Genomic DNA, 17,808 nt, shown 5'->3' on the forward strand with positions numbered 1-17,808 from the left:
GAGTGAGTGAGGGGTCACGGGGAGAGAGTGAGTGAGAGAGGGGTCACGGGGAGAGAGTGAGTGAGAGAGAGGTCATGGGGAGTGTGTCGGTGAGTGAGAGATCACAGGGAGAGAGTGAGTGAGTGGGAGGTCACAGGGAGAGAGTGAGTGAGAGAGAGGTCAGGGGGAGACAGTAAGTGAGACAGGGGTCACGGGGAAAGAGTGAGTGAGTGAAAGCTCACAGGGAGAGAGTGAGTGAGAGAGAGGTCACGGGGAGAGAGTGAGTGAGTGAGAGGTCATGGGGAGAGAGTGACTGAGTGAGTGAGGGGTCACGGGGAGAGAGTGAGTGAGTGAATGAGGGGTCACGGGAAGAGAGTGAGTGAGTGAGAGAGAGGTCATGGGGAGTGTGTGACTGAATGGGAGGTCACGGGGAGAGAGTGAATGAGAGAGAGTTCACGGGGAGTGAGTGAGTGAGTGAGAGCTCACACTGATGGACTGGAATCATGGAGACAGCTCTGTCTCTGTGTAAGGATTGGTTTGAGTTGTGAGAACGTGGTGTGGGACAGTGTCCGAGAGACAGGGAGGCAGTTGGGGTCCATTAGTGTTATGTTGAGGGCTCTGGTTGGATGAATGATGAATAACTGGTCCTTACTGCTCCTGCCCTCCACTGGGCCTTCACTGCCTGATGCCAAAGTCTTGATTTCCTGCTTTTTGGTTTTGACCATGTGCGAGGTGCTCTCTGTGAGTTTGCTGAAGAAGGCAGGAGCCGGGTTCCCGCTGCCCGGAGATGGGCTCCCCATCCTGTGAACACACATCTCAGTTAGTCTCCCGATCAGTTATACTCTCGTACTCATTGGTCAGCCATTCGGCCCCTCCAGCATGCTCAGCCACTCAATAAAACCATGGATGACTGGGTTAGGGCGATATCTCAATGTGTGGCACACTCCGTTGAGGGGTGTATCACACTGATACAAAGTTAACTGGAGACATGTGTCGTCAGAGAGATATAAAATGTTTTCAAGAGGATTTAGACAGGCTTAGTGCATGGGCAAGAACATGTCAGATGGAACATACTGCATAAAAACCGTGAGGTTACCCACTTTGGTAGAAGGAACAGATGTGTAGAGTGTTTTTAAATGGTATGAGGTTAGAAAGTGTTGATGTGCAAAGGGACCTAGGTGTCCTTGTCGATAAGCCACTGAAGGCTAACATGCAGCAGGCTACCGGGACAGTTAAGGGAAAGTTAGCCTTTGTCACAAGAGGATTGGAGTCCAGGAGGAACCAAGTCTTGTTTCAGTTGTAGAGAAGTTTGGTTAGACCATACCTGGAGCACTGTGTGCAGTTCTGGTCTCCTTATCTCAGGGAAGATATTATTGGCATCGAGGAAGTACACTGAAGGTTTATCAGATTTGTTCCTGGGACGGCAGGACTGTCCTATGAGAGACTGGGCAAATTGGGCATGTGTCCTCTATAATCTCAAACAGTGAGAGATGATCTCATTGAAGCTTACAAACTACTGAAAAGGAGAGCCAGGAAAGCTGCAGGTAAAATGTTTCCCTGTGGCTGGGGAGTCAAGAACCAGTGGATGCAATTTAAAGATAAAGGGGATACCACTTAGGCCCGAGATAAAAAGAAATTATTTTATTTGGGGGATTGTGAATCCTTGGAATTCTGTACCACACAGGGCTGTGGAAGGTCTGTCTTTGAGTCTGTTTAAGGCAGATATTGATCGATTTCTGATTCCCAGTGGAGTATGGGGCTATGGAGATGGGGTGGGGAAAGGGCAGTGAAGTGTTTGAGCAGCCGTGATTATACTGAATGGTGGAACAGTCCTAATGGCTTCTGTAACACAGCCTTGAATATATTCACTAACCCAGCCTGCACTGCTCTCTAGGGGAGAGATTTCAACTGGCCATTGCAGGGCAGATATTCCTCCTTGTCTCTGTCGCTGTTGTTTTCAGATGGTAGTTTTTCATTATCCTGTCATTGACTCTCTCCTCTAGACTCAGCTTCTGTTTCTTTAACTCAAATCTCATTACCAGTCCCTTTGTCATTGTCAATTCCTTCACATCCCAGTCTTCAATGAGCATCCCCTCATTCTGTAACAGTGTCCCCTAGTCCACGGTTTCCCAATTAATGGAAATAGCTGCCCAGCATCTACCCTGTCAAGCTCCTTCAGAATCTTATATGGCTCAATAAGATCACCCCTCATTCTTCCAAATTCTAATAAATGAATACTTAACCTGTTTAGCCAATCTTGACAAGTAAACCCCCTTCATCCTGGGAATCAGCCTAGTGAATCTATTTTGAACTGCCTCCAATGCCAGCTTATTGTTAATACAGGGACGAAATGTGTACACAGTAGTCTCATTGGCACACTGTCCCACTGGAACTAGACTTCCCTTAACAACAAACACCAGAATTTCACTTCCTTCCTTAATTACTGCATCCACATTCTAACCTGTTGTGCAAGATCACACAGATCCCTCTGCACTGCATCTTTATCAGATTCTCTCTCGATTTAAACAACAATCTGCCTTTTCATTCTTCCTCCCAAAGTGCTTCACCTCTCATTTTCCTACATTACACTCCATCTGCCAAGTTTTTGTCCAGTCACTCAACTTATCTGTATCCCCATCACGTCCCTGGCACTGAGGACTCTCTATGCCTTAGAGTTCCCTCTCTATTTCAGTATCATGATGCTTTTCTAGTCTTCCTGCCAAGCCAAGAATTTCACATTTGCCACATCACAACTCCATTCACCAAGTTTTTGCCCATTCATGTCACTTCCCAATATACCTTTGCAGACTCACTACCTTCTCTTCACAATGCTCCTTTCTAACTATCTTTGTGTCACAAGCAAATCTAGCAACTGTACACGGGTCCCTTTGCCCCAGACAGTCGTGCAAATGGTTCAGATTCAACTTCCCAGCTCTGATACCTGTGGCACTCCCTGACAACCAGAAAACAATACATTTGTGCACAGCTCTGAGATGTCACCTTGTCAAATCCTGCATCAAACTGAGTGTCCTCATGCCTCAGTGAGTTCTGACATGAAGTTAACTGGGTGAAGGTCAGTGCCCATACCTTTGCTCAGTCTCCGTGTCCCTATACCGTGCAGGAACTGTGAGATTCTCTGACTGTGTCCGGTCTCTCTCTGGGGATCCAGGCTCACTCACAGCCAATGAGACAAGGGACCTTGCTGGCCTGTAAATCAGGATGCATGGTTTATTGCTTTACTGTTCCCACAAACTTGCGGTGAAAACATCCCACAATGTGTTTAAATTAACTTGTCAATAAGTGAGAGCCCCTGAGGCCCTCAAACACAGACGTGACAGCACAGTAAAGGGCTAAATGGCCTACTCCTGCTACAATCTTCCATTTTTGAAACATGGCTAGGGTAACATAGCAGTGAAGAGAATGAGTGAAGACTTTGATAACATGTGGACAAGCAGGATTGAAGATAGCAGCGAACTGAACACAGGCTGAACTACCGACAGCCACACAGTCAGACAGAGTTACCATTCTGAGAGAGGACGGAGTGGGCTGGGAGGGGGGCACTGGGGCAGTCAATTGGACGGCCAATCCATTCTCACCTTTACCATCACACACCCTAGTCCTGGATCAGATCAGAGTAGATCCCAAGTCACGCAGGTTCACCAGCAGTTTCTGAGCTTCCCTCGCTGGCTTCGGGCCTTTGTGTTCCCTCCCCCACGGGGGTGTCCAATCCTAAACCACCAACTGTGCCCAACACAGTGTGAGGATTCACCCACAGAAAATCCACAGAGGGGGATACTCCAGTACAAATCTGTATGGGACAGAGGTAGGTGCTGGGGGCTTGGCTGGGAACCCTATTCCAATGGTGACTCTGGTCAGGTTATATCACTCCCTTACCTTGGGCTGTCTCTGTCCTCTGGTGACTCCAGCATCGTTCTGCCTGGGTGACCATAATGTTGTTGTGGTGTTGAAGCCATCAGCTGTTGGCTGGGATATCTTTGTGAATGCAGACCTGCCTGGCAGCTGAGTTGCTGGGGGTGGTTGCGAGTATAATCCTGAGTGATCACCTCCTGTAAGAAATAAAACCAGAACTAGTTTCTCATTGATAACGCTCTGATACATTAACTATCAGCAAGTGACAGACTTCAGAAGACAAACAACACATTGATACAAAAGCATTCATTTTAAACCTTGTGCTGAAAAGGGATGGGAGTTTATTTCTACAGCAGCAGAGAATGGTAGGAACAGATTTAATTGAGGTTTTGAAATCAGTAAAGAGTTTATGATCGAGTGAAGACAGACAAGCCACTTCCATCGTTGGAGTTAGTGAAGAGTTATGTTACTTACTGCCAAAGGATAAACTAAAAGTCACTGACATCGATTTTTTCACAACTCTTTCAGTAGTTTATATGCAATGCAAGATTTCATCACATATCCAGAAAGATCAGAGACATCAATAAATACGGTCACATGGCAGCTGTTAGACATTCAAATTTCAGAATAAATAAACAGCGGACTTGCATCGATGTGCTGTGCAAGAGTCACAAAGCGTTGCTGTCCCCTGGGGAACTGACTGGGAGAATGCCGGACACTTTCAGGAACATTGTCGAGATGTTGGATTGGACTCTTGGATGCAGCAACTAACCGAGGACCTGTAGACAAAACAGCAATGTTTATCACTCATTTAACAGCAGCTGTACACATATCACAATTACAAAAATGATGAGGAAAGAACATGCCACTTTAGAAACAAAACTGTCCTTGATTTCACACGTTGGCCATACAAAAGATAGAACACAACATCATTAAGGAACAGAAATTAAAAAATAAAAACAAGCAGCACTCCAGAGACTACATTGACACTCACCTAGCAGTCCCGAGGGAGTGGGCACTGTCGGAGGGTCAGTGCTGAGGGAGTTCCGCACTGTCGGAGGGTCAGTGCTGAGGGAGTGGGCACTGTCGGAGGGTCAGTGCTGAGGGAGTGGGCACTGTCGGAGGGTCAGTGCTGAGGGAGTGGGCACTGTAGGAGGGTCAGTGCTGAGGAAGTGCCGTACTGTCGGATGGACCATTTTACAAGTGTGTTTTTAAAGTGAAACCCTGTCTAACCTCCTAGGGCAATGGAAATGACTATGGGCTTTACCAGGAGGTGAGCAGGGGAGTCCTGTCCCAGAAAAACAAAGCGGCAAATGATAATTTAAATGGGAAGCAGATTCAGTTTGTGTCAGTGCAGAGGGATCTGGGTGTCTTTGTGCATGAATCACAGAAGGTGGGTCTGCAGGTGCAGCAGGTAATAAGAAAGGAAATGGAATGGTGGCATTTCTTGCAAAAGGACTGGATTTTAAAGGTAATGTTGTTACAATTATATAAGGTGTTGGTGAAACCGCACCTGGAGTATTGTGTCCATTGTTTGTTTCCTTACTTGGGGAATGATGTAGTGGCACTGAAGGCAGTTCAGGGAAGGTTCACCAGGTTGATTCCAGGAATGGCAGGGCTGTCATAGAGTTGTTGAGCAACCTGGGCTTGTACTCGTTGGTGTTCAGAAGAATGAGGTGGTGGGGGATCTGAGTGTGGTATATAAAAAGCTAAAAGGGATTAGTAAAGTGAACATTGAACAGATGTTCCCCCCGTGTGGGTCAGTCTCGAACCAGAAGGCATAGGTATAGAGTGAGAAACTACTTCCCTCAGAGGGTTGTGAATCTGTGAAACTCACTGTCCCAGAGTGCAGTGGAGGCAGAATCAATCAACAGATTCAAGAAAGAAATAATTATGTTTCTGATGAAAAAATGGAATACAAGACTATGGGGAGCAGGCAGGAGAGTGGATTTGAGACCAGGATAAGATCAGCCATGGTTGTGTTAAATGGTGGAGCGGGCTCTAAGGATTGAATTGCTCCTGCTCCTAATTTCTATGTTCCAACGTCCAGTGTGCAACCTCCTGAACAATATTCATCCTTTGATCAGTATCACTAAAAGAGATTGTCGTCTCATTTTCATTGACTTTGAAAGTTCTTCATTTGCTGCAGTGTGACTTCTCGTTAAACCAGACCAGGTGATCAATGGCTGTAAAGTTCATAATTTTCTGACTCTAGGTGAGGTGGGTTTTGCTTGTGACCCTGTGCCTAGTCTCTGCCCTGAACATGTTCGGAGCCATCGCAATGAAGTTAAAGGTGGAGTTGAAGAATCTGGGCAGATTGTCCTTGAGATGGGATCATTGGTAGTCGTGGTGCTGGGTCTCCTCTGAGCTGGGATCTTACAGTCGAAAAAAGCAGTCATTTCAGCTTTGCTGTTGGGTCTAACTCAATTAGCTGAATCACTGGCCAAATTGACCAGGTCAGGAACCACACAGAAAGATCGTTCCTTCCAAAAGTGATTGGTATGACAAGCAGCATGTGCCTGTGATGCAGATTGTGTCACAGTGTAATCCAGATTGTGTTTGTTTTTGTGTTCAGGGCCCTGTCTCCCAGACCTCATTTGTTAAACCTGACCTGTGATGAGCGGATGCACTGTGACCCCCAGAAGCTACTGGAAGTCAAGAAGCCAGAGAACGTGGCCACAAACATCCTGAACCTGGTGAGTGTGTGTGAGCACAGCAATACTGGCATGACGTGCCGCCACCCCCCAAAAACATCATCTTATCTGAATCTGAGACTGTGGCTGCAGGGAAATACAGGAGTCAGTTGTCAAGGATATGCTGACAGGAAACTTAGTAAATACCAACGGAATGACACAAACATAAGTTTATGAAGGGAATTTACTTTGACAAACTGACTGGAGTATTTTGAGGATGCAGCTCGCAGATTAGATAAGGAAGAACTGAGGATGTGGTGTATTTCGATTTTCAGAAAGCTTCTGATAAAGTCCCATTTAAGAGATTGGAGTGCAAATTCAAGCACACGGGATTGGAGGTATGTACTGACATCAATTGGGAATTGTTTTGCCAACAGGGAGCAGAGATTTGGAATTACTGGGAATTTTACAAAGTGCAAGGTGGTGACCAGTGGGGTAGCCCAGGTTCGGAGCTTGGGACCCGGCTATTCACAATATAGATCCACAACTTGGATGAAGGAATTGAGTGCAATATTTCCAAGTTTCCTGATGACACAAAGCTAGATAGAGGTGATGAGAAGGATATAAAGGCACTTCATGGTGATTTAGAACAAAATGAGAGAGTGAGCAAATACACACAGATGCAGTAAAATGTGGATAAACGTGACATTGTCCACTTTGGTAGGAAAAATAGAACGGCTAAGTATTATTTAAAAGGTAATAGATTGGGAAAGGCTGATGTACAGAGGGTTTGGGTGTCCTTGTAACCACTGAAGGTAAGAAAGCAGCTGCAGCAAGCAGTTAACAAGACAAATGGTATGATAGCCTTCACTGCAAAAGTGTTTGAATGTAGGAACCAGGATGGTTTACTGTATCTGGATTACTGTGTGCTTGTTTGGTCTCCTTACCTAAGAAAAGGTATATTTGCTCTAGAGAGAGTGGAAGGAACAGTAATCACAATCATTCCTGCTGTATGACGAGAGATTGGTTCACCTAGATCCACTGGAGTTTAGAGCAATGAGAGGGATCGCACTGAAATGTATAAAACTCTGACAGGGCTGGATAGTCTGGCTGTAGGAGTGATGCTTCCCCTGACCATGGAGTTTCAAGCAAGAGATCACTGTTTCAGGATATATGGGAAGCAATTTCAGACTGAGGTGAGGAGAAATCTCTTCGTTCAGAGGGTAGTGAACCTGTGGAATTCTCTATCACAGCAGGCGGTGGAGGTGAGGTCACTGAGTATATTTCAGACAGAAGTAGATATCAAGACTAAAGGTGTCAAGGGTATGGGGAAAGAGTAGGGGTATACTGTCAAGGTGGAGGATCAGCCAAGATCATGTTAAATGGCAGAGCAGAGTTAAAGAGCTGAATGGGCTATTCCTTGTTTCTGTGTCTCTGCATTTCAGCTGCCCATGTCATAAGTCACAAATTCCTGTTGTCCTCTCAGCCACTATGCTCACTGACCTGTCCGACAATGCCTTGATTTTAAAACTCCGACCTGTTTTTAAATCTTTGCCATCTCTCCTCCAGCCTCATAACTCTCTGCCATCTTTGCACTCCTCAAATTCTGGCCAATTGTTCATCTCCTGACTTTATTCCCTCCCCTCAGGAGTCACGGACCTCCTGTTTGGAAATCCTCTTTGAAAAATCCCTATCACTCTCCACTCCTCTAATTCACTCCTTAATGCCTCCCCATTGGTCCATGTTTTTGGTCACTTTCCTTAATCTCTCCTTACCTGGCTCAGTACCAAGTTGCTTGCTAGTGCTCCTGTGAAATATTTTAGGGAGTTTCAGATTATTTTTACCCTTTGGTCTCTGTCACCTGGACTGTGGGGACAGTTGATGGAACAGCCCTCACTTTGCTGAATTCGGCACTCCCTTACCCACACCCAGTCGGGGCCTACCCTTGTGGGAGTGTTGTCATCAGCTGGGGGAGTTCCTGCTGGGAAGGTGTTTCCCAATCCCAGTCACTGTCAAATCCCATCGATGGTAAAGAGGCAGGAGCCCAGCTTTGAAAGAGCTTCAGCTGGATTGACCATCACCAGCTGGGATTAATACCTAATTGTAAAGTGATACTTGAAAACAGAACCAGCTTCTCAAGTGATCTCAGGGTCAGAGTTCATTCAGGATCAAGTGACCTCAGGGTCAGAGATCATCCTGGATCGAGTGACCTCAGTGTCAGATCATCCTGGATGGAGTCACCTCAGGGTCAGAGATCATTCTGGATTGAGTGATCTCAGGGTCAGAGATTGTTCTGGATTGAGTGACCTCAGGGTCAGAGATTGTTCTGAATTGAATGTCCATGGGATCAACATAGAACAAAATAGATTGTTGTTCTATGTTGATCCTTCTGCTCCTGTCTGATTACACACACTTGATTCAAAAGCTGTGTTGTTTATGTTTGTTTGTCGGACCAATGAGAAGAATTATTGAATAATAAGCTGTTAAATCCATTGAAACCAATGTTAGGAAAAGTTCTGGGCTTAAATTTGGATTGAGGCCATTGACTCTGATGAAAATTCCCATTTCCCAGAAGTTGTGACTCTTTCCTGTCATTGGGTCATGAATCATCTTGTGAAGTGGTGAGAATTTTTTCATCCCCTGAACGTCTGTTTAATGCAATGATCGGATTATTTTAGTAGAAGATAGTTTGGTGCTGACAGCCACAGTCTCTGTTTCTGCCGTGCTGTTCTCATTGACCAGTTCCTCACCGTCGTCCTCTCTGAGGAACAATTTCTCATTTGGTTCCGCGCTGTCTGTGTCATCATTTAGCAGAGAGCGATCTTATCTCTCGCTCCCTGCCTCCAATCCCATTATCCACACTGAGGCTGATCTAATAACCACCATAGAACAGTAGGAACCAATATGGCCATATGCTCGCTGTCTACATGAACCGCTGCCTTAGCCCCATGCACCCACCTTTTCCCTGTAGCCCTGTACATCTTTTTGCTTCACATAATGCACCTGCAAGTTCCCCTCCAAGCCCCTCCCCATCCTGAGTTGGAAATATATCGCCGTTCCTTCAGCGTTACTGGGTCAAAATCCTGGAATTCCCTCCCTAATGGCATTGGGAGTCAACCTACAGCATGTAGACTGCAGCAGATCAAGAAGGTAACTCACCACCACCTTCCCAAGGGGCAACTAGGGACAGGCAATAAATGCTGAACCAGCCAATGATGCCTAGGTTCCATGAGTGAATGATTTAAAAAGAAATAATTAAATCTCCTCTGGGGCAGTATATCTCTGATCCGAATCATTGCTACATGAAACAGCTTGTCCTCCTGTCTCCATTGCCTACTTCATCTTAAATCTTTGCTCTCCGATTCTGGCTCCTTCACTCTCTCAACACTTCCAACCAGCTCTCTCATGATTTTGGAAGCTTCTATCAATATTTCTTCATAACCATCTCTTCTCCAAGGAGAACCGTCCCAATCTCTCCAATCTATCTTCATTGCTGAAGTACCTCATATCTGGAATCATTCACATGAATCTTTTCTATATCCTGTCTAATGCCTTCGCTATGTGGGCATAGTTATGCTCTGCATTAGCCAAAGTCCTGGATGCACAGCACATGCTGTTGAGCGTTCCCCTCCATTGGGCCAACTATGACCTAATACTACCCCAATGCCATAGGAGGAGGCATCAGAAGTCAATACCAGATCACACTTGGACTCATTGTATAACATCTTAGAGGATGATAGCTGTTTCTTCTCTCCCCTGAAAGCTATGGCTTGGCTATGTGACCATTTCTGAGACAGACCCTATTTTAAGAGTTGATGCAGAGGTGCCAGGATGCAGGCCAGGTTATGTACGAACTTCCTGTAATAATTCACCAGCCCAAGGAAAAAGCTAAACTCCAGTACAGATGTGGGAGCTGGGGCATCTTTCATTGCTCTCACTTTATCTTCCAATGGGTGTAACCCAGCCTTGTCGACTGTGCAACCCAAGTAGGTCACTTGGGAGCCTGGAACACACATGTTTCCTTTCTAAGGTGGACACCACCTGGAATAAATATCTAAGAGACTATGTTCAAGTTCCCTAAGGGCTCCTTATTGGTCTTCCCTGTTATTAGCACGTCATCTAAATAAATGGTGACCTGGGGTAAACCATGTAAAATGTTCTCCATCATCCGCTGAAAATTGCACAGGCTGATGATACAGGAAAAGGCAGTCTTCTGTATTGGTACAAACCCTTATGGGCATTAATTGTAGCATACTTCTGGGAATTCCGATCTAACTGCAATTGCAAGTATGCAGAGTTCATGCCCAGCTTTGTGAAGGACAGCACCCTCCCACCCCCCACGACAGTTTTGTGTGTAAATCCTCTATGCGAGGGATTGAGTATTTACCCAGTCGCAAAAAGCGATTTACTATTTGTTTAAAATCCCCACAAAGTCAACCCGATCTGTTGGGCTCCACAATCGATGCAACAATCAATGCACAAACTGGACTCATTCGATGATTCCTTCGCTTTCCAGCCTTCTGTTTTCTGCCTTTGCTTTTGTGTAAGGCAAATGGCCCATCACGTCCCCATTGACCTTCCGAAGAGCATCCCACCCAGACCCAGCCCATCCCTGTAACCCTGAATTTCCCATGGCTGATCTACCCAGCCTGCATGTCCCCAGACACTGTAGATAATTTAGTATGGCCAATCCATCTAACCTGTAACATAGTTACATCATTAATCCCACTCTCGTTGCCACTGAAATAACTCCACAGAGGCCGGTATCCTGTCACCAAGTCACTCTTTTTACACATGGAGAGTCTGTGACACTGACCCAGCTCCCTCAGAACCAGCTCTCAGAGCGAACAGAACCCCTGACAGTCCTGTTTATATCTGTCAGCCAGGGCTCCCTATTAGACCAGGTTAATAGCCCCAATCAGGGAACTCATATTCTGTGAGGTCCAGCTGGCTGACCTTATTACAGTCAGTATTGGCATGGATTGAAGATTGGCTGGCAGAAAATGGGGTGTATGCATAAATGGATCCTTTTCTGATTGGCAGGATACAAGTGAAATCCTGCAGGGATCTGTGCTGGGACTGCAACTTTATACTGTTTACATCAATGACTTAGACAAGGGAGCAAAGGCATGCTGGCTAAACACAACAAAAAAAAATCAGAAAGTCTATGTTGTGAAGAAGACATAAGGGAGATGCAGATAGATAGCGATAGGTTGATAAGTGGTCAAAAAGGTGATACCTGGGGAATGATCAAAGAAAGTGTAAAGTTATGCACTTTGGCAGGAAGAATAAATCACATGCATAGGGAGCTGGCTGTTCTAGTGCATGAGTTAGAAAATGTTAGTAAGCAGACCAGCTAGTAATCAAAATTAGTTGCAGTCCTTTAATAAAACAGGAATTGGACATAAAACCAAGAAAATTATGCTGCAGTTATGCAGGACATTGGCGAGACCACATCTCGAATATGGTGTGCAGTTTTGGTCTCTGTATTTAAGGAAGGGGGTCAGTGCAGTGAAGGCAGCTCAGGCGAGGTTAACTGGACTGAGAGCTGGAGTAAGCAGCTTGTTGCTGTGGAAAGGTTGGACACGATGGGCTTGTAGACATGAGTGACAGGTGACCGGTGACTTGATTGAAGTGTATTAGATCCTGAATGGCCTTGACAAGGCTGACGTGGAAATGAGGTTTCCTGTTGTGGACAGTCCAGAACTAAGGGGCACTGTTTTAAAATTAGGGGTTGCCTTTTAGTACAGGGGTGAGCAAAAACTTACTGTGGGTCTGGAGTCACATGGAGGCCAGACCAGGTACAACAGATGTTACAACATACAACAGTTGGTCACATTGACGCAATGATACCATTAAATTCCTGAATTTACTGAATTCAGATTTCACCAGTTGTCATGGTGCATTAACCTGGGCCTCCTAATCCAGTGACATTACCACTACACCACCACATCCCACAATGTATAGTTTTAGTAAAATCTCCTGACTTTTATACTCCATTCCCTTTGACATAAAGGCCAACGTTCCATTTGCCTTCCCCATTACTCACTGAACAAGGGTGCTAGTTTGTTTTAATGTATGTGTGAGGGTTCCCAAATCCCTCCACATTCTGCAGTCTGTCTCCATTTAAACCATACTTGGCTCCTTTATTGTTCCTGCCCAAGTACAGAATCTCACAGTTCCCTGCATTATATTCCACTTGCCTATTCGCTTAAACTAGCAACTTGCAGCACATGCAGCCAACCCAGTGCTTTTCAGTTTAAAAAGCTGTAAGTGAGTAACTTACTTCCTCTTGACCTGGAGCCTGTTGGCATCTTCCTCATCACCCCGTTCTCTGAGGGCAGTTAGGGTTCGGGCTTAATGCTGTCCAAATCCATAAGTGCCTTCCCTGGTAGTGTAGAAGTTAGGATTTGGTGTTCTCGCTACTGCAGTCTGGGTTCGATTTTTGGGTGGCACAGTGGCTCAGTGGTTAGCACTGCTGCGTCACAGCACCAGGGACCCGGGTTCGATTCCACCCTCGGGCGACCGTCTGTGTGGAGTTTGCACGTTCTCCCTGTGTCTGCGTGGGTTTCGGCCGAGTGCTCTGGTTTCCTCCCACAATCCAAAGATGTGCGGGTTAGGTGGATTGGCCATGCTAAATTGCCCATAGTGTTCAGGGATGTGCAGGTTGGGTGGGTTAGCCATGGGAAATGCAGGGTTTCAGGGATAAGTAGGGGGTTGGCTCTGGGTGGAATGCTCTTCGGAGGATCATTGTGGACCCATTGGGCCGAACGGCCTGCTTTCACACTTTACGGATTCTATGAACGAGTTAAAAGTGAAACAGATTCTGACTATTCGTTAAATAACTCAGCCATGCCCCCAGTCTCTGTGTGTAAATCCCTGTTTGGTCCCCATGTGGCCTGTCTACTCCATTGATCACCTTGTTACTGTTTATAAGCTGGTGGAAGACATTTGGATTGTGTCTTGTCTTAGCTACCAGTCTCTTCTCATGTCCTCTCTTTGCATTTCTTGTCTTGTTTGCCAGGATCACCATGTCAGGATAACATTGGATAATCTTTTCCTGACTGTTTATTATGTCTAGAAGTTTGATTTTAGAAGCATTTCCCTGAGAGAACATAAACAATGAAACCTGAATACCACTCTCTCACCCAGCCTTTACTTTTCCAGACCTCCACACTGTATGAGGTACCCCAGGACGATGGGAGGTGGAAGAACCATCAGAAGCTGCTCCACTTGGAAAGAGAGAGCTGGGAGCGATCCAGTCCTCTGAACAGAAACAAGACCCTGGCCAAAGATGTTTCTGGTAAGTGTAAACTCCAATAGGTCAGTAGGCTGCCTGAAATCGATAGCTGCAGAATCTAAACGACTCTCTGTTCCTGAATACCGTTCAGTACAGTTATTTTACACACTGTATTCACCTGTAGCTCATGTCTCGTACTGAGGGAGCGCAGCACTGTCGGAGGGCCAGTGCTGAGGGAATGCCGCAGTGTCAGAGGGTCAATGCTGAGGGGGCGCCGCCCTGTCGGAGGGTCAGTGCTGAGGGAGTGCCGCACTGTCGGAGGGTCAGTGCTGAGGGAGTGCGGCACTGTCGGAGGGTCAGTGCTGAGGGAGTGCCGCACTGTCGGAGGGTCAGTGCTGAGGGAGTGCCGCACCACTGTCACCATTCGGTCCCTCTGCCATGAACTCTCAGTCACAGCAGTGTGTACTGTCTGCAGTAGCTCACCAAGGCTCCTTTGGCAGCATCTTCCAAACCCAGCACCTCTGCCCCTAGCGCACGTTGCATTACAGCGGCCTCCTCCCTCAGACGCACTGTAGTCTCCACATGGGTTTGATTCTGAGATGTCTCAGGGTGGTTGTGAGTCTGACGATGATGCTGGAACTGACTCTCACTCTTATTGGAATATTGTAAGCTGTCATCTCCTTCCTTCGGGAATGATAAAATCCCTACAGTATGGAAGCAGGCCATTCGGCCCATCAAGTTTTCACTGACCCTCTGATGAGCATCCCTCCCAGAACCCCCCACCCCAAACATCCCTGTAATCCCATATTTATGTTGGCTAACCCACCTATGCTCCTCATCCCTAGAGACTATGGGCTATTTAGCATGGACAATTTACCTAACTTGCACATCTTTGGACTGTGGGAGGAAACCAGAGCACCCGGAGGTAACCCACCGCAGACACAGGGAGAATGTGCAAACTCCACATAGACAGATATCTGAGAGTGGAATTGAACCCGGGTCCCTGGCGCTGTGAACCACTGAACCACCGTGCCGCCCCAGTGTTGGGGTGAGCTGCCATATCGAACCACAGTAGACCATGTGCTGTATGTAGACCCACAATGTCCTTAGGGAGGGAATTCCAGGATTTTGACCCAGAATGGTGAGGGTTGGGAAGCTTTCAAAATCCTCTAGTCTTTATTGAAGTGAGACATCACTGTGCTAACGTAAGCCTGAAAACTGTACACCTCCTGTTTCTGACTGCCTTATTTAATTATTGTTCCTCATTTCAGGATTCCAGCTGAGTCACCAAGGCCCAGTCAGTGTGGATGAGGGGAACCAACCATCCCGATCAGAGCGAACACATTACATCCCAGGGCCCCCACCCCTCATTCCAACATCCAGGCATCAGACTGGAGCTGAACGACAAGACCCCATCACTCAGGTAGGGGGCTCATTGTGAGGGCGGGGAAGGTATGATCTCCCCAAGGATAGGGGGCTGGCATTGTGAGGGAGGATGTCAATCCCTAGGACAGGGGCTCGGATTGTGGTTGGTGGGGAGCGGGGAGGGTTAGTGACCCCAAGGACAGGGACCAGGATTGTGGTGTTGTGGGGGGTGGGGAGCAGGGGGGTAGTGACCCCAAGGGCGGGGCCAGAGATCTTTGGTGGCGGGTCACCCTAATGGGGTTGGCATCATGATGTCCCATTGTAAAGGGCAGGAATGGTTCTGTCCTGGGCCGAGGGGTTTAGTTCCATCTGTTTGTGACTCTCTCTCTCTCTCTCTCTCCCTCTCTCTCTCTCTCTCTCTCTCTCTCTCTCTCTCTCTCTCTCCCCCTCTGTCCTTTCCCAGGGAGCTGCAATCCCACTGCTCAGCACAGCTGCCTATGTGCCAGAGCGTGGGCAGGGTCATCTGGGGGCAGTGCCCGTTCACCTGCAGTGGTCAGTGGATCCAGCCAGAGGCGGTAGGTGCCGGGAATGAAAGGGCTGACCCGATGGAATTGGAAACAGGAAACGTACAGCAAGAGGATTCTGTGTCAATCATAGCTGCTTGGTTACAATGGCCTTTCAGCCCCTCCATCCTGTCCCAGAGGATAGGGGCATTTAGCTCCAAAGTCCTGTTCCAAGGAGAGGGGGGGAGCAGTTAGCCCCTACGTTCTGTTTCACAGGAACAGGAGGAGCCCATTCAGCTGTATAAGACCTCTTCCAACATTAATTCAATGTTACCTGATTTTTGTCTCATTTCCATTTACCCATCTTTGCTCCATGCCCTAATGCACCTTAGCTAACAAAAACATCACATCATCTCAGTTTTAGAATAAGCAATTGACGCTGCGATATTTGGGACAGGGAGTGTTCCCAATTCCCACACCCAGTTTGAGTGAGGAAATGCACCACTCTTATTGTAGACACATTCCCACTCCACTCCGAACAGCATCCATACAAATTGCACATTGTTGAGGTCCCAGTGGACCCTCTGGGGGGAGGATCAGTCAGACACCCCGGTGAAGAACAGATCCATTAACCTCACTCTCTGCTTTGCTACAACAAAGCCAAACTGAACCCTGTTCAGATCCAAACTGTTCACAAACTCAACTCCTCCAAACAGCATCAGGCAATAACTAGCCCAACCCGACAGGAATCTATCAGCTCCACGTTTCACTGTTAGCTCTCTCACCCCGCAATTACTCAGTGACATTAGAACATTTCAGTCAAAAGGATAAATTCTCAAATCAGTAGAGCTTTCAATGACTTTGCGATATCAGTTACTGTGGCCTATTGGGAAACTCACTGGGTTAACGAGTTACTGTGGCTTTTGAGGTAAATTTGAGATAATATTCAATCCAAGGAGGAGGGATACAAATTGGAGGACCTGAGGAGTGAGAGCAGTTAGAATTCAGCAAAGGAGGAAAACAGAGTACAAGACTAAGATAACAAGGTGTAGAGCTGGATGAACACAGCAGGCCAAGCAGCATCAGAGGAGCAGGAAAGCTGACGTTTTGGGCCTGGACCCTTCTTCAGAAAAAATTAAGACTAAGCTTGTGGGGAACATTAAAACTGACTGTAAAAACTTTTAGAAGTGTGTGAAGGGAAAAAGATTGGTGAAGACACATGTCAGTCCCCCACAGTCAGAAACTGGGGAGTTTATAATGGGGAAGAAATGGCTCACAATTAAAATGGTTCTGTGTTCACAAATAACATCCCAGAAATGTTGGGAGACACAGGGTTTAGTGAGAGGGAGGAAGTGAAGGAAATGAGTGTGAATAGAGAGATGTTGTTGAGGAAATTGGTGGGAATGAAGGCTGATAATTGAATAAGACCTCAGTGAGACCACACCTGGAGGATTGTGTGTAGTTCTGGCCTCCTTATGTGAGGAAGAATGTTGTTGCTGTAGAGGAAGTGTAGTGAAGGTCGACCAGACTGATTCCAGGGATGTGAGGACTGATGTATGAGGAGAGGTTGAATTGGTTAGGACTGTATTCACTGGAGTTGAGAAGAATGAGGGAGGTTCTGACAGAAACCTATAAAATTCTAACAGGACTAGACAGGGTTGATGCAGGAAGGACGTTCCCAATGGTGCAGTGAATCCAGGCAGTGGCTCACAGTTTAAGGACACGCGGGTAGGCCATTTAGGACTGAGATGAGGAGAAATGTCTTCATCCAGAGAGTGGGTGTCTGTAGAATTCTCTACCACAGAAAGCAGTTAAGGCCAAAACATAAAATGTTTTCAAGAAGGACTTTGGTATAGTTCTTAGGACTACAGGGATCAAAGAGTCTGGGATAAAAGTGAGAACAGGGTACTGAGCTGGATGATCAGCCATGTTCATATTGAATGGCAGAGCAGACTTGAAGGGCTGAATGGCCTACTCCTGCTCCTAGTTTCTATGGCTCTGTGATTACCAGGAGAATCGGTGGGTCAGTGTATTCCTGTGGGTCAGTGTGTCACTGTGGGTCAGTGAGAGTGTCGGTGGGTCACTGTGTTACTGTGGGTCAGTGAGAGAGTCGGTGGGTCAGTGAGAGAGTCGTTGGGTCACTGTGTTACTGTGGATCAATGAGAGAGTCGGTGGGTCAGTGTGTTACTGTGGGTCAGTGTGTTACTGTGGGTCAGTG

General features: G+C 46.7%; 2 protein-coding genes across 2 annotated transcripts in view; one reads left to right on the forward strand and one right to left on the reverse strand.

The window, feature by feature from the left end:
- LOC109924077 (nuclear receptor corepressor 2-like) overlaps positions 1 to 4,643 on the reverse strand; it is an 11,022-nt gene extending 6,379 nt beyond the window's left edge. Inside the window, exons 1-4 of the mRNA XM_048611410.1 lie at positions 4,498 to 4,643; positions 3,874 to 4,046; positions 3,067 to 3,186; positions 632 to 780 (exon numbers count right to left, since the gene is read on the reverse strand). Of these exons, the coding sequence (XP_048467367.1) occupies positions 632 to 780; positions 3,067 to 3,186; positions 3,874 to 3,953 (349 nt within the window). The 5' untranslated portion in view covers positions 3,954 to 4,046; positions 4,498 to 4,643. The remainder of the gene's footprint in view (positions 1 to 631; positions 781 to 3,066; positions 3,187 to 3,873; positions 4,047 to 4,497) is intronic.
- Positions 4,644 to 6,428: 1,785 nt separating this feature from the next.
- Positions 6,429 to 17,808, forward strand: part of LOC109936819 (nuclear receptor corepressor 2-like) — a 32,381-nt gene continuing 21,001 nt past the window's right edge. The window contains exons 1-4 of the mRNA XM_048611408.1: positions 6,429 to 6,545; positions 13,650 to 13,785; positions 14,994 to 15,145; positions 15,551 to 15,662. Of these exons, the coding sequence (XP_048467365.1) occupies positions 6,474 to 6,545; positions 13,650 to 13,785; positions 14,994 to 15,145; positions 15,551 to 15,662 (472 nt within the window). The 5' untranslated portion in view covers positions 6,429 to 6,473. The remainder of the gene's footprint in view (positions 6,546 to 13,649; positions 13,786 to 14,993; positions 15,146 to 15,550; positions 15,663 to 17,808) is intronic.

The sequence above is a fragment of the Rhincodon typus genome, chromosome 24, assembly GCF_021869965.1.
Source record: "Rhincodon typus isolate 14 chromosome 24, sRhiTyp1.1, whole genome shotgun sequence".
In the NCBI taxonomy this organism is placed as follows: Eukaryota; Metazoa; Chordata; class Chondrichthyes; order Orectolobiformes; family Rhincodontidae; genus Rhincodon; species Rhincodon typus.